The sequence below is a fragment of the Martes martes genome (assembly GCF_963455335.1).
Source record: "Martes martes genome assembly, chromosome: 13".
Classification (NCBI taxonomy): domain Eukaryota; kingdom Metazoa; phylum Chordata; class Mammalia; order Carnivora; family Mustelidae; genus Martes; species Martes martes.
Genome location: NC_137901.1, coordinates 12806240 through 12820741, shown reverse-complemented (window position 1 = coordinate 12820741; position 14502 = coordinate 12806240). Strand labels below are relative to the sequence as shown.

At 43.8% G+C, this 14502-nt stretch overlaps 1 protein-coding gene across 1 annotated transcript; it reads left to right on the top strand.

Moving 5' to 3' along the window:
- The first annotated feature begins 664 nt into the window (after window positions 1-664).
- On the top strand, window positions 665-11518 carry SERPINB2 (serpin family B member 2). Its single transcript, XM_080822000.1, has 7 exons — window positions 665-835; window positions 3762-3878; window positions 5188-5316; window positions 5840-5957; window positions 9295-9437; window positions 10042-10206; window positions 10542-11518. The coding sequence occupies exons 1-7, from the start codon at window positions 668-670 to the stop codon at window positions 10950-10952; spliced, it is 1251 nt and encodes a 416-aa protein (XP_080678126.1). The 5' UTR covers window positions 665-667; the 3' UTR covers window positions 10953-11518.
- The last annotated feature ends 2984 nt before the right edge of the window (window positions 11519-14502 follow it).

Genomic DNA, 14502 nt, shown 5'->3' with positions numbered 1-14502 from the left:
TTGACTCTGCGTGTATTTGTCCATGTGTGTGCTGGACATTTGCAGATGGAGCCTTGAGGTTGAAAGTGTGACCCTGGAGGCCCCCCACCTGGCTCCGACGCCTGGTCCTGCCCTTTATAGTTGGGTGACACTGGTCACTTTCCTGATTCTCTGTGCTGTTGTTTTTTCCTTCCTAAAATACAAATAGCAATGCCTTTCTGATAAGGTTTTGGTAAGAATTAAATGGTTGGTAGAATGTTTAGAATGGCATCTGTTGTATAGTCAAAATCTAATAAATGTTATTCATTGTCATTGCTCTTATTATGATTATTATATGAAGCGTCCCTACTCAACATGTAACTGCTCCCTGCATCTCAAGATCAGCTACATAATTTGCAGGATCCAGTGCAAAAGGAAAATGCAGAACCTTTGTTCAAAATTATTAAGGATTTTAAGTTGGTAGTAGCAGAACATCGCATGAAGCCTGGAGCCCTGTGAGGTTGCTCATGTCACATGACCATGATGATATCTGGGCTCTAGTTCATGCTGTGCCATGGAGGAAGAGCAGAGGGGGATCCCCTTTCCTGTGCAGGGTACACCATGTACTACTCAGCCAATATCACCCAAAATGTTGAGTCACCTTTCAGACCTGTTTCTTTCTTTCTCACTTTCCTTCCAGATTGAAACAATGGAAGACCTTTATGTGGCCAACACAATCTTTGCCCTCAATTTTTTCAAGCATCTGGCAAATACTAGTGCCACCCCGAATCTCTTCTTCTCTCCATGGAGCATCTCATCGACCATGGCCATGGTCTACCTGGGTGCCAGAGGCAACACTGCAGACCAGATGGCCAAGGTGAGTGTCTGTTAAAGCTCCAAAGTAGGACTGGATCCCTCCTGAATGGAATTGTAGAATTGCAATTGTATGCTTCAGGTAGCTTGACTTCACCGAGGTCCGTTGTTGTCACGTGCCATCACCACACAAGTTTCCTAGATTTGAATCTCCAAAGCAGCTAAACCATGAAAACTTTCAACTGTAGATAACGGAGAGTGTCCTGAAAAGCTCTGGTCACCACACTGCTGGAGATACAAGGAGAGCGGTGTGACTTCGGAGGGCCTCGGCCACGTTATTGACCCTGTGAGGTCCCATCAACAAAATGGTGTCTGGCCTGATGGCCAGTTTTCAAAATCAGGGTGGACAGGGTGTGCAGGAACACTGTGAGGCCTTCCTGTTAAGTCCACTGGCTTCAGTGCTTGGTGAAGGGACACCAGCTCAGTCAGGAGACTCCTTCACTGAGTCTTGGGCCTTGGAAATCCACCACATGCCACAGGACTCCCGTGGGATGAATTCAACCTGCTCCTGTTATGTCTGAGGTCAGTGCGCCGGATAAGGTCATCATATAATTAAGAGTCTTTCAGACTCACATAGCCACAAATGTTGACATTGAGTGCTTGAGGTACAGGCCCTGCTTTCTCACAAGCACATACCGGGCTCTCAGTCACACCAAAATGCCCCCGGCCACTTTCGGGTTTCCCACGAGAACCGTGCCTGAGACTGCGGCTGTCCTTGGCCGGTGCACAGTGACCCATTTACCATGGGCCTGGTTCGAGGTTGTTCACAGGGAGTGTTAGCCAATCTCACTGCACGAGGCAGGGAAGTAAAAGGCATCCCTCCCGGTGAATGTGGCAGTTTAAACATCTAGGCTTACAACAAAACTCAGTTGCTCAACCCTGATACCGGCGGTATTTGGCAACACTCCTTCCCCTTTACTCTCTTCCCCTTGGAGGAGGCTAGAAACCTCGAACTGCACATCAAACTTCAGAAAACATCAGGGTCTTAATTTTTTCACTATAAAGGGAGCAGAAGTAATATAAATGTGAGGGAAAGTGATAAATGAAGTGCTCTAGGTTGTTAAAATTAAAAAAAAAAAAAAAGATTTTGACACCGGAGGCGAATGAATGCATCCGTCTCTCTGAGCACAGATGGCTTTTCTGTATCTAGAAAGTGCTTCAAGCATGTGGGTGTAGGCGAAGATGTTCTATTGTTTTTCTATAACTCTGCTGCATGTACTGGTTTTATAATTCGAAGGGAAATGTGGTTCATTCCCTGCTACAAGGAAGAAGCGAGGCTCTTTGGCTTGGAGGAAGGAGGGCGGACTCTGGGGACAGGCCCGGCTGTGTGGAGTGGTGGCTCTGCCGCTCGCTGCTAGGTGTGTGAGCGAGGGCATGGAAACTCTCTGAGCCTCTGCTTTCTCATCTACACCAAGAGCACGAGAGCGGCCTGGCTGGAGGACAGGTGTGAGGGCTAGAGTCAACCGCAGAGCGTCTGGGAGCTGCATCTGTGTTAACAGCTAGTGACCCTCAGGGCCTGAGCCAGGCGCCCTAAGAACCTTTCATGAATTTGCCCACAGCTGCGCGCTGCCAGGAGCTGAGGCTGGGATGACGATGTTCTTTCTATAGACCAGGAAGCGGGGCCGGGAAGAGGCCCCCCCACTGGGACTTGGTGCCCCTGGTAAAGGTCATGGTGGCAGTGGAAAGGAAGGAGGACATGTTCAGAATGAAGCCGCAGGCCCCCCTCGGGCTCCACTGCCTGGCTGGGCAGGGTGCCTGCCTCTATTTACCCCACGGCCTCTGCATGGCCCAGGGTCCCCTCCCGTCCCCCGTTTCTGTGGGGGTTTTGCTGTGATTCAGGAAGGCTTTAGGGCTAGCCAGGAGACTCCTGATTTAAGTGTCAACTTCCTCAGAAGGGACGAAACCCAGAAAAGCTGTTTCGGGAAATATTCTTCCCTTCTGTAGGAGCAAGAGTACGGCCACTTCTTTTCAGAGGGTTAGATGGGACTTATGACATATAACCAGAAGAGCGGAGAAAGATCCCATAGCCCCTAACACCGGTCCTGCCGACCCAGAAACACCACCTGGCCGGACAAGCTTGCCTTTCCTTCATCAGCAGAGTCCCCACCATCAGTCCACTCACCAGAGAAGTCCTCCTCACCACAGGCCCCACAAGGGATGCGATGCGGGCCCAATGGGACCCAAGGGGTGTGGGAGGTTGGGGGAAGGCCTTGGTGTAGGGCCAGGCTTGGGGTGCTGAGGCCCGAGAGGCCAGGCTGGAAAGCTGTTGTGCTGGGAAGGAGCCCGAGGCAGCTTCGTAGGACCAGCTTTCATCCTCCAGCTTCACTGTTTTCTGGATCTGCCATTTATGATATAAAGAGATTCATATGTCATCTGACCCCAGTCACCTGTCCCCCCATGGATGCTGGTTTCTCTGTGTAATACAGTGTGTGCAAATATTTTATGGGATCCCTGTTAGTAGTGAGTAAGCGTGTTTATGCCTAAACTAACTTGGGCTTGTAGTTTTCGACAGATTAGTAGTGGATAATAGATAAGGTCTTTGAAAAGGCAGAGACCTACAAGGTCGTGAATTAACCTTATTTTTTTCTTCAAAATACTGGCATTTGTTATCAAGTCCATTTATGGCTTGGATGGTAATTTAGATACTTTAGTGAAAAGGTTACACATCATCTCATAAGAACAAATTGTTGTCAAAATGGCCAGTATATATAGGGATTGGTGTAAAATAACTCAAGCTGTATCTTGTGAGAGAAATTTCAGTTGCAGACACCTGTATATTATGTATAAAGAGTATGTGCTTGTTTCTGAGGTACAAAGGCAGGGAAGTAGATGGGACCTCCAAGAGGTACCTGAGCACCACTGGTTTCAAGGTGACGTAATCTAGCGGGAGAATATACTCATAAATACATTGTCTCTAATTCCCAATGTAGGTGTTTCAGTTTGACAAGGTTGGAGCTCAGAAGACCCCAGTGACCCCAGTGAACCTCACCGGTTGTGAACTCATGCAACAGATCCAGAGGGGCACTTATCCTGAGGCCATTTTGCAGGTATCTGACTCACTGGTTCCTAATTCCTTTTGCATTTTATTTCTAGAATCTTCTTGTTTTAAAGTCACAGTGGTAGACAGGGAAGGAACTGAGTACAACTTCTCCCATTCATAGAAAGAAAACCAAGACTCAGAGCCCTTAAATAAATATCCTATGGGCACATGGAGAAATATGGGCAGGGCCAGAGCAGAATCTAGACTTCAGGGCTTTTAGGTCAAAAACTGGTTTTGGATTTAATCACATCACTCTGCCATTAGGTGGGCATGTGTAATTAATTCTGAAATCGTGGTAGCAGCTCCTAGAATACACGTGCACGGATGCAGGTTTCCAGGTGGAAGAAGGTAAAGAGTGACAAGCAATTGAGCAATGGGGTAGGTCAGGCCGATGACTTCATGAGAGACCACCGACCCTTGGATGTCCCTCTCAACCTCCCTACCTGTTTATCATCTGTCCGTGTACGTATGTATGTACATGTCTATTCATCATCTATCTCAGTTAATATCTTTTCTCATCTATCTCAGCTAATATCTTTTCTCAATCCTCTATTTCCTTAAACACCAGCTCGCCGGCTAACTTACTGGGCATGGATGGACTCTTATTGATAAGCAACTCCCCTAATATGCTGTGGGTTTGGTAAGGGGATATCGCCCATAACTTCCTTCTGGCAATGCTGCTCCATCCCCCGTTGCCCAGGGACTTATGGGCTAGAGGAGGGGAAGAGGGCCCCCATCAAGATGGAAATCCAGCCAGTCTCCTGGGACCCCTGGCAGCCCATCTGCAGGGCTCTGTCCCGTTTTACCCGCTGTGGCTGTCACTGAGTCCTATGTCTGTTGTCTTGCTTACAAACTCCGGGTTGAGGATTAGAATTCACCTACATTTTCATGGCTTTCTAGAACCCAGATTTCCCACTGTACAGACTCCCCTGTAATTATCAAATGGGTACTTTTGGACATATATTAACTTTTTCTAGAACATTTCTTAGGTAATGTTTTAGTATAATAAAATCCCTTAGAGACCTTGAATTCAGGTAATTATAAAAGAAGCCTCACTTCCTTCTAGGACATCGGTTACTTCAAGGTGAAATGTAATCTATAGGGGCAGCAAAATTTGAAACGAGTAAAACGTTGCCTTCTGGGTTTTAGCACGCTCTATCAGAAGTATTTCCTCAGAGATTCCTCTAAGTGTCAGAAAATGCCAAGTATCCATTAATACGGCATTTTATTGTTGCACTGAAAGAACACGTTTGCTTAAGAAATACCTCGTTTAGCCACCCCGTGTTACATAAAGAGACCCCTCCGTTCTGTTTCAGGCACAAGCTGGAGCCGCAGTCCACTCGGCGTTCAGCTCTCTCAGCTCTGCGATCAATGCGTCCACAGGGGAATATTCACTGGAGAGCGTCAATATGCTGTTCGGAGAGCAGTCGGCGAGGTTCAAGGAAGTACGTGGAACCTGCAGCTGAAATGCCAGGCCCCGCCCTGTGCAATGGGGTCACTTTCGAAGCTGCTGTCTGTGATGCACACAGAGAGTCAGAATTCCACACGAGCGCCCTGAGGCTCCACACGCCCAGGGTCACGGCAGCTGTTTGCATGCTCCCGCGGTCAAGTGCTCCCTCCCACGGATATGAAGGCCCCACGTGGGGGGGCCCACCTAAATCACGAACAGTGATTTCCAGGACCACTGCCCACGTGCCCAGCCTTCCCCTCGGACTCAGTGTCTGTAATGCACAGTTCAGGAGGGCAAATGAGTGTGGGCAAGGGGGTCAACGGAGCACTTACAATCCACACCATTTCCTCTTCCAGCTCCCAGCCCCCCAGTGCCACCCTCCAACCCTTCCCCTACCTCAGTCCCTTACCGCCCCTCCTCCCCCCCAACTCTTGACAGTAAGCCCATGATTTACAATTATATCAAGTCTTGTTCAGTATATATTTTGGGTCACCTTTGGCTGGTTTCTTGCTTTAAAGGAATATATGCAACTCTCCAAGAAATACTACTCTACAGAACCCCAGGCGGTCGACTTCCTAGAATGTGCTGAAGAAACCAGAAAAAAGATTAATTCCTGGGTCAAGACTCAGACCAAAGGTAAAACCAAAGCCGTATTTCCTGTTCTTCTTTTCAGTTAGAAACAGTTGATCTATGTTTTTCAAAAACTCGCTCCTGCACTTAGCCCTAACTCCCTTAAAATTCCTCTCACCTTAATTATTTTGGTTAACATAACCCGATGCTTGTTGAGCCGAGTGGTGCGTTAAGTGAGAAAAAATAGTTGAGGTCTACTAAAGGAAGACATGTGTTCAGTACTTAAATAATCTGATTTGGGATATTACCTTGGGATGGAAGATGAGAGGAGGCAGACACATCTTCCAATGTAGGAAATACCAGTATTGAAATAATCGTGCTCTGCTGTCTGCTGGGACAAAATTGTCTGCTGGGACAAAAACAAAGAAAAAAGGCATGGCCCTCTGCTGAGTAACTGGTGTGAGACCACTGGCAACAGAGGAGGAAGGAACAGAAAATTATTTTACCTGTTTTTCACCATTCCAAGTCTACCTGCTGTGAAGTTCTTTTGGTCCCTGCCGATAGTCCAACAGGGACTATTGGAGCTTATGTCCCTAATTCTTTCATGGACTCCTGCTTCTCCTTTGTTCTTTACCAGGACTCACACTTGATTAAGTCATCCATTCGTTGTTATTGTATTGTTATCGAATCCACCGCGTGTTACGTGCCAGGCACCGTACACGTTCTGTAAACGAAACAGAACTCAGACCCCGCCACCCAAGAACTTGCAATCTAGGGGAGGCATTCAGTTCAGTCAGTGATGGCTGTAAGGTGACCATAAGTGTTTTGATGGGGACATACAGGACACTGCATGGGAGCGCGTGAGGAAGGCGCTTGCCTCCAACGTTATGACAGGAGGGGTCTTCCTGGAATGAGAAGTGCTTACGTCGTGACTAGGAGGATGGGCTGCAGCTGGCCAGGCCAAGGGCATGGGAAGAGGATTCTAGACACAGCGTATAGATGTGCCAAGATGCCTAGGTGAGAGAGCTTGGCCCTCTGAGGCAAAGAGTGGAGACTGGCTGGCCTCCAGTGTAGAGTACAGGGGAGGGGAGGAGACTGCAGGGGGGACTGACCTCACACACTTGTCATGCCATCCGTCCCCACGCAGAAACAGCGTCGCTGCCCTCTAGCTGGCCTCTGCCAAAGATCTTACTCTTCACCTTGGCTTTCGAATCCTTAATTATCCAACAGACCGGACTTGATGACTGCTGGCCCCCGAGCTCTTGGTTGCTGCCCTCCATACTTACTTCTTACGCATTCCTTAATGTCAGAGTTTAATTTAAGTGGCAAGCCAAAGCCCTAGCCTTTCTAGAGGTACCTCCCAGCCACTCCCCTCTTCTCTACCCCCTCGCTCTTTTGTTAGCTTTATGAGTCCTGTTAACATTCACCTTATACAGCCTTCAACTGTAGCTGACCTGATTTTATTTTGTTTGCTTTGCCGTCCCCTACAGACCATAATTATTTGAGGGTAGGGCCAATATGTCACTCTTCTCCTGTGTCTCCACAAAAATTAGCACAGTCTTTGGCTGATAATGAAAATCCTTCATTCTTCCAAATCTCCAGGTTGAATTGTAGGTCATAAATAAATAATTGCTGACTAGTAATATATAGATGGATTTCTAGGGAGAAAAACACAGAAATTATTAGATTTGTTCTGGGTATTTCATAGATTTATGAGCTCTTAGGACTGGAAAGGTCCTTGGAGATAATTTATCCAAATTTGCCCCTTCGTGGTGGTGGCCCTCTTGGTCTGAGGGGGTTAACTGACTCTTTCAAGATTCCACTACCAGTTAATGATGAAACTGGGGGTTCTTTGTCTTTGATCCTTAGTCTAATTCTGAATTCTTTATTTGGGTGTTTAAAAAGTTTGCTTTATAAGGTAGGCAAAAAGTAAATGCTCTTGTAACTCCTATGTTTAAAACATGGTTGCAAGCAATAGTTTGCAGTCTTGGTTTCTTGGCCCCCATACTGGGAAAAAGCACAAGTTCTGTAGAACTTATAAAATATTTTTGTTTCTCTGAAAATAGTTGTTCTCCCTTTGTTCTTCATTTCTATAACGGATTTTGAAATTACTGTTCTAAAATACTGGCAAACCACTGACACAGAGGAGTCAGGGAAAGGGAAGATTAGCAGAAGTGAAAGTAAAAACCAACTGCAAATTCAAGAGACATGTAGGAGTTCTGCTTTTCTGAGAACAGCACGAATTCGCTTTCTTTCTAAGCATTGTCTTCAGCGGCCATGACTCAAGCAGTTGTGTTGTCAAAATGCCTCGTCCTTTGGGCTGACTGCTTCACCAAATTTTGTAATAATTTGAGGGAACTGTCTGTTTTATTTATTATGATCACATGAATTCTGTCATTTACATCACAAAGTTAAGTAAAGCTGTAGCATTTTTCAAGAGTAACCAAGAGTTTTCATTGCCCGGGGGATATACTGAATGGATAAATGGAAGCTGGTCAGATCCCATTGCCCTTTATGTGAGTCCTGCGTCTGTCAGTAGGATCGGGAGGTGGTAGAGGCCGACACAGAATCCTGACCACTTTCCCCGTTTGTGACCTTGAGGAGGCTGCTAATCTTTCTCAGTGGAGGATCTTTTTGTGTAAAATGACGCTAGTAATATCCCAATAGAATAGCGGTCAGGATTAAGTAAAATAATGTGTTTGAGCAGTTGAAAAATTATAGGGCAGGTATTAAGTGTAAGTGGGCTGTTTCTCAAGCCATGTTGTTGTTGTTGTTCTTAACTACCACAGTTGGGTATTATAATTTCTGAGACCCTTCCCTCCCTGGCTTATTCATGTACTCCCTTCTCTGCACAGCCACAGTACTTTGCATTCTGTTGCAGGATTTCTGACACGTTGTCTCACTGCTGATTTTGAATGCCTCTTCTAATATTCTCAGCCCCTCCAGGGAAATTCTTCATTTTTTCCCTTCTTGTATCTGCCCAACTCCTGCGGTAGATCTAGCACAACTCCAAAAAAAAAAAAAAAAAAAAACAGTTTTTGAATGAATCAGTGGGTCAGACCCATAGATTGTCTGGATCTGATCTAGAAGGAGGGCGAAATTTTGAGAAACTTTGAGAAAACAACATAAAAGGAGGTGAAAATCTTTCCACGTTTGATAGTCATTCTAAATTTTAAATGCATAACTCCTTCATTTTCTCTTGGACTTTGCAAACCTTCTGAGAAAGGTGGTCTGATTTATTTATGCTCTAAATAAATTGGGAGAAAAACCCGAGCTTGAGATCATCACCTCTGCAGAATCTGACAAATGTAGATGCTGAGTTTGATGGTGACTCAAGAGATTCAAATCATAACATCATCACAGTTCTTGGTCATGAACCCTAAACATATGTTGTTTTCTGTAGGCAAAATCCCAGACTTGTTACCTGAAGGTTCTGTGGATGGGGACACCAAGATGGTCCTGGTGAATGCTGTCTACTTCAAAGGAAAGTGGAAAACTCCATTTGAGAAGAAATTGAATGGGCTTTATCCTTTCCGTGTGAATGCGGTATGAGACAAGATGGATTTTCCTAGCATATATTTTAGGATCTTGGCCAAGACAGAGAAAGAAAAGTTAGAGAACACTCATAATCCTGTATGACTTGTTAGTAATAAATTATGCACATTGGACAGTTGGTTGACTCTTTCCAGCTACTGAGTATCACTCAGTAATTTTCTGAGAGACCATATGCGTAATGGTGAGGACCACGGGCTTTATAATTACATAATTCTGGATGCAGTTGTAGGTTCTACCACTAAGGTTCTACTAGTAGCCATCTGTGACCTTATTTATCTTCTGGGCATTCCATTTTTTAATCAGTAAAACTTGGCCATTGTCAGGATTCAGTGATATTGCACAGAGTTCTTGGCCCATGGCAGGACCTGAACAAATATGTTAGTATTATTATAATTATTAATGTTGTCCATCTTAATAATAGATGTAATCATGATAAGGCTAACGAGAGCAACTGTAAGGGTATAAATAACTTATTTTGTTGATTTTTAAGAACATATTTCTTCGACACTACAGCAGAATTGATTTCTTCATGTCTAATTATAAATCTCGTGACTCTTAATATCAACTTTCATATTTTACTTTTTAACGATTTTAGAATCAGCGCAAACCTGTACAGATGATGTACTTGCGTAAAGAACTGAACATTGGCTACATAGGTGACCTAAAGACTCAGATTCTAGAACTCCCATATGCTGGAGATATCAGCATGTTCCTGTTGCTTCCAGACGAAATCAGTGATGTGTCCACTGGCTTGGAGTTGGTAAGCCGTTCCAGCTTGAATTGTTTGAAACCTCTAGAGCTAAACTCACCTTTCATGAGAAGCATGTCTAGAGGTGCAGAAAATGGTGTGTAGCTCCTTGCAGAAACATGTGAATTGGTTGATTATGAATGTTCATGTCTCAAACTTTCATTCAGAGCATGAAAACACGTCATACATGCTACTTTCTTGCAAATATTTCACCAGTGTATTACATTTTTCTATCACCTACAACGTGGTAAAGTTAAAGTCATTGATTGCTAACATGAGACTTGTAAGTTATTTGCCTTCTATTCTGAGCACTTAAGGGTTTTTTTCTTTAATGTTTGGATTTGTAGCTGGAAGATGAAATAACCTACGATAAATTCATCAAGTGGACCAGCAAAGACATGCTGGCCGAAGATGATGTGGAGGTGTACCTCCCTCAGTTCAAATTAGAAGAACGCTATGAACTCAGATCCATTCTCCGGAGCATGGGCATGGAGGAAGCCTTCAGCCAGAGCCGGGCCAACTTCTCAGGAATGTCTGACACCAATGACCTGTTTCTGTCCCAAGTGTTCCATCAAGCTACCGTGGACGTGAACGAGGAGGGCACGGAAGCAGCTGCTGGCACCGGGGCCATTGTGTCGGGAAGAACTGGCCACGGAGGCCCACAGTTTGTGGCGGACCACCCTTTCCTCTTCTTTATCATGCACAAAGTCACCAAGAACATCCTGTTTTTTGGCAGGTTTGTTTCACCCGAAAATTGAAAAGTTCTGTTTCTACACAGGATTTCATAGTATGAGCTGTAAGCCTCCAAATTGCGTTAAGTGCCAAGAATTTAGAGACTTTTCCTACACATTTCTGCTTTTTTCTGAACAACTCCTACTAGACACTAAAGATAAGTACAGCAATAAGTAGACAGCTGTCCACCATAACATTGCAAGCCTATTAATCATTTGGTCTCCTAAGCGGGATGATGCCCCACTTAGGTCTTCCTTAGTATTGGTTAATTGTATAACATTAACTTTTACTATATTATTTATTATTTTATATAATGGTTTTAATTATTGTTCACTGTCAGTTTTATGCAGCTGATAGTTGCAGAAGCAGGTGATCAGTAATTTTTCTATGTAAAAAATGCATTTACTTGTTTGTATAATGAGGGATGAGTGGTTGTCCTTTCCATGCCCTCTTATAATAAATAACTAGAAGAAAGCATTGAACAACAGGAAAATATATGTTATGTACATTTCTAGTATTATGTATCACATAGATGTGTCTACAACTTAAGTAAAATTGCAAGTATATGAAAAAAATAAACACGTTTCCACACAACCATTTGTTTGTTGTCATTCCATTGGGTCATAATGCAAGGTGGTCCTTGCATTAGCTTGTAAGACTTGTCATACCTTGATTCCTAAGGATCAGGCATCGTGCTTCATTTTGTGGGGACCAAGAAAAAACAGAATAAAGGAGATAAAAGGATAACTGCCTCTTCAGGGAGCCCCAGTGTTGGGACTGGAATGGGGTTGTGTGGAAAATGGTTTAGAGCTATGGTCTCCTAGCAGCACAGGGCATAGGAATTCAGAAAAGCTTGAGTCAAAGTCCTTTGGGGATCCTCTTGGTTAAACCTCAAGGATATCAGGAATAAACCCTATGTGCAGTGGTTCAGACATAGAATCAAGGCCAAGGTCATTGAGCTGAGGGTTCAGAGAGGGGAAGATGGCCTTGGGTGTAAGAGTAAGAGAGGAAACACAAATGCCTTCTTTCAGGGGTGTTTTCTTCAAATAGTGCTGAATGCCTTGAGTGGATCAGAGACAGAGCAGAACATGAGTAAGTCCTGAGAACTGAGGCGGGTCTGGTTTGGGGAGTCCGAGCTGGCTACAGAGTCTGTCTCCAGGAGCGTGGCCAGACTCTGAGAATGTCTCCCAGGCAAGAGGCTTCCCGTGATGGAAGGCAGGGATGGATGACCCACTGGAACATGGCAGCTAAATGGGTAACCTCAGGCTTTTGACTGTCCGCCCCTACATCTCAGTTTTAGCCCTTATGAGTCCTCTAACCATGGGCCAAAATGGTGCTTCTTTATGTTTTGGTTTTCAACCTAGAAAAAGTAATGTTTTTCTCCTAAGGCTGCCATGATGGTTAAATGAATTCATACATCACAAACAATTCAAAGAATGCTGAGCACGTACAGAGTTTAATAAGTACTAGCACTGATGTTGATTACCTTTGTCAGAAATAAAACTGTCTGTCACCTGGTCAAATGTAGAATCCCAGAAAATCATAAAAAAAAAAAAGTGTGTAAGGCTTGAATTGTGGTTTGTTCCCTCGACACCAGCCTTTTTTGAAAATTAAGAGTTCTTGCTTCTTGGATTCTCTTATGTTTAGATTCATTTTTCTATGAACTTCAGTAATTCAGCAATTAGATAAGTAGCAGCATTTGGAATCATTGTGATTCTTTAGGTATCCATATTTCTCACTCTCACTTTTGAGTTAGAGGATGGGCATGGAATTCAAGGTTCAAAGCACTCTTCAACACTCCAGGGGTATGATTTTATGGTCTTCCAGCACCAAAATTGCTGATGGGAAAGCTGATGTCAAGATAATTCTTTCTCCTTGTAGTTTTCATAATTTTCTTTGTGTTCTTAATGATGTTCTTGGTATTTCCTTGCATTAAGACTATTTTTTAAAATTGTTCTTAAATTTTGTCTTGCTCATCAGCAGATTTTTTTCCATCTGGAAACTTGTATCTTTGCTTCAGTTCTGGGAAACTCTCAGCCATTGCTATGGACTAAATGTTTGTGTCTCCTCTCCCCCATATATATGTGAAAGCCCTAATTTCTAATGGGTTGGTATTTGGAGATGGGGCTTCTGGAAAATGGTTAGGGTTAGATTAAGTCATGAGGGTGGAGTCTTCATGATATAATTTGTGCCCTTAGGAGGAGATGAAGGGATCAGAGCTTCCTCTCTCTACCATATGAGGACAAGAGAGTAGGCAGCCTACTGTGAACCAAGAACCGAGTGAGTCCTCACCCCAAACCCAACCAGTCTGGCACCCTGATCTCAGATTTCTAGTCTCTAGAACTGTGAAAAAAAAAAGTTTGTTGTTTAAACCACCCAGTCTTTGGTATTCTCTTATAGCAACCCAAATGGAATAGGGCGACTATTATCTACTCATTTTCTCTGCCCATTCAATTTACGCTCTTCTTCTGGATTCTTATTAGAATAATATTGATGCATCTAGAGTTCTCTCTGTCTTGAAAATTTTGGAATACCTAATGAATTCATAAAAAGGCCAGAGCAAAATCTCTCCCTCCCACCCCTCTTCCCCATTCATATAGTTCCTATCCCTACAGCCCTATTAGTAATTTGTACATATTATACATATACATATACATATACATATACATATACATATACATATACATATACATAGGGCAGGCCATAAATGATAGCAACAAACAAAACTGTGTTGATAATATTATGTTGTTAATTTAGGATACTCTTACCTCTTTTTCTTTCCCTGCCCACCCCCAAACAGGCATCATAATAATGTACAACCATGATTTCATCAACATGGGTAGTATAGCTATAAAAATTTAATCAAGAGATAAATGGGAAAGGAATCTGGAGAAGGCTCAGAGGAAACCAATGAGTAAAACTTAGTTTGTGACTTTAGAGAAGATGAAACAATTTCTTGGCTGGTTTGGCAGTTTTTGCATTGATGCATTTAATGTGACATAAATAATGAGCGTCTCCGTGCTGTGCGTTGATGTTGCCCAAGTCACTCTCTGCTGAACTGCTCTCAGTCAGGATGAACAGTCCCTCTATCTCCAGCCTCCATGTGAAACTTTCTGCTAATAACAGTCTGGAGGCACCAGTAGATACTACTGTGTGCTCAGCACACGTCAGGCAGGCGCAATAAACTTCTTACACAAGCCCCATCCCCTAGTGAAGTCCAGAGAAACATTCTGCTCTGGGTTCCCCACTAACCTTCAAATGTTAAACTCTGAACCAGTTTATCAGGAGACAAGTGTGTCCCATGAAGAGAAAAATGCAAAATGCATGAAGAACATTCCAAATCTGTTATAAGTAGAGAGGCTCCTTCTCTCCCTCAATTCCTCTGGAAGGTTCTCAATTCCATCCCTCTCCCCGCTCCCCTCAGCACCTCACCATGCACAGGTATTCAGCAGTAGAAAATAAAACAATAACTACGGTTTTTCCTATAGAAGATATCTGGAAGAGGAAGGGAATATTCATAGGAAGAAATAAAAGAAAACTAAAAAGTGATGAACCAACATCTGACTCAGCAACTGT

Bases quoted from the DNA above. Each gene is read 5' to 3' on its own strand.
- SERPINB2 (XM_080822000.1), top strand. From the start codon at position 668: ATGGAAGACCTTTATGTGGCCAACACAATCTTTGCCCTCAATTTTTTC. The intron at 3,879-5,187 runs GTATCTGACTCA...GTTCTGTTTCAG, and splicing joins ATCCTGAGGCCATTTTGCAG to GCACAAGCTGGAGCCGCAGT. The intron at 5,317-5,839 runs GTACGTGGAACC...CTTGCTTTAAAG, and splicing joins AGTCGGCGAGGTTCAAGGAA to GAATATATGCAACTCTCCAA.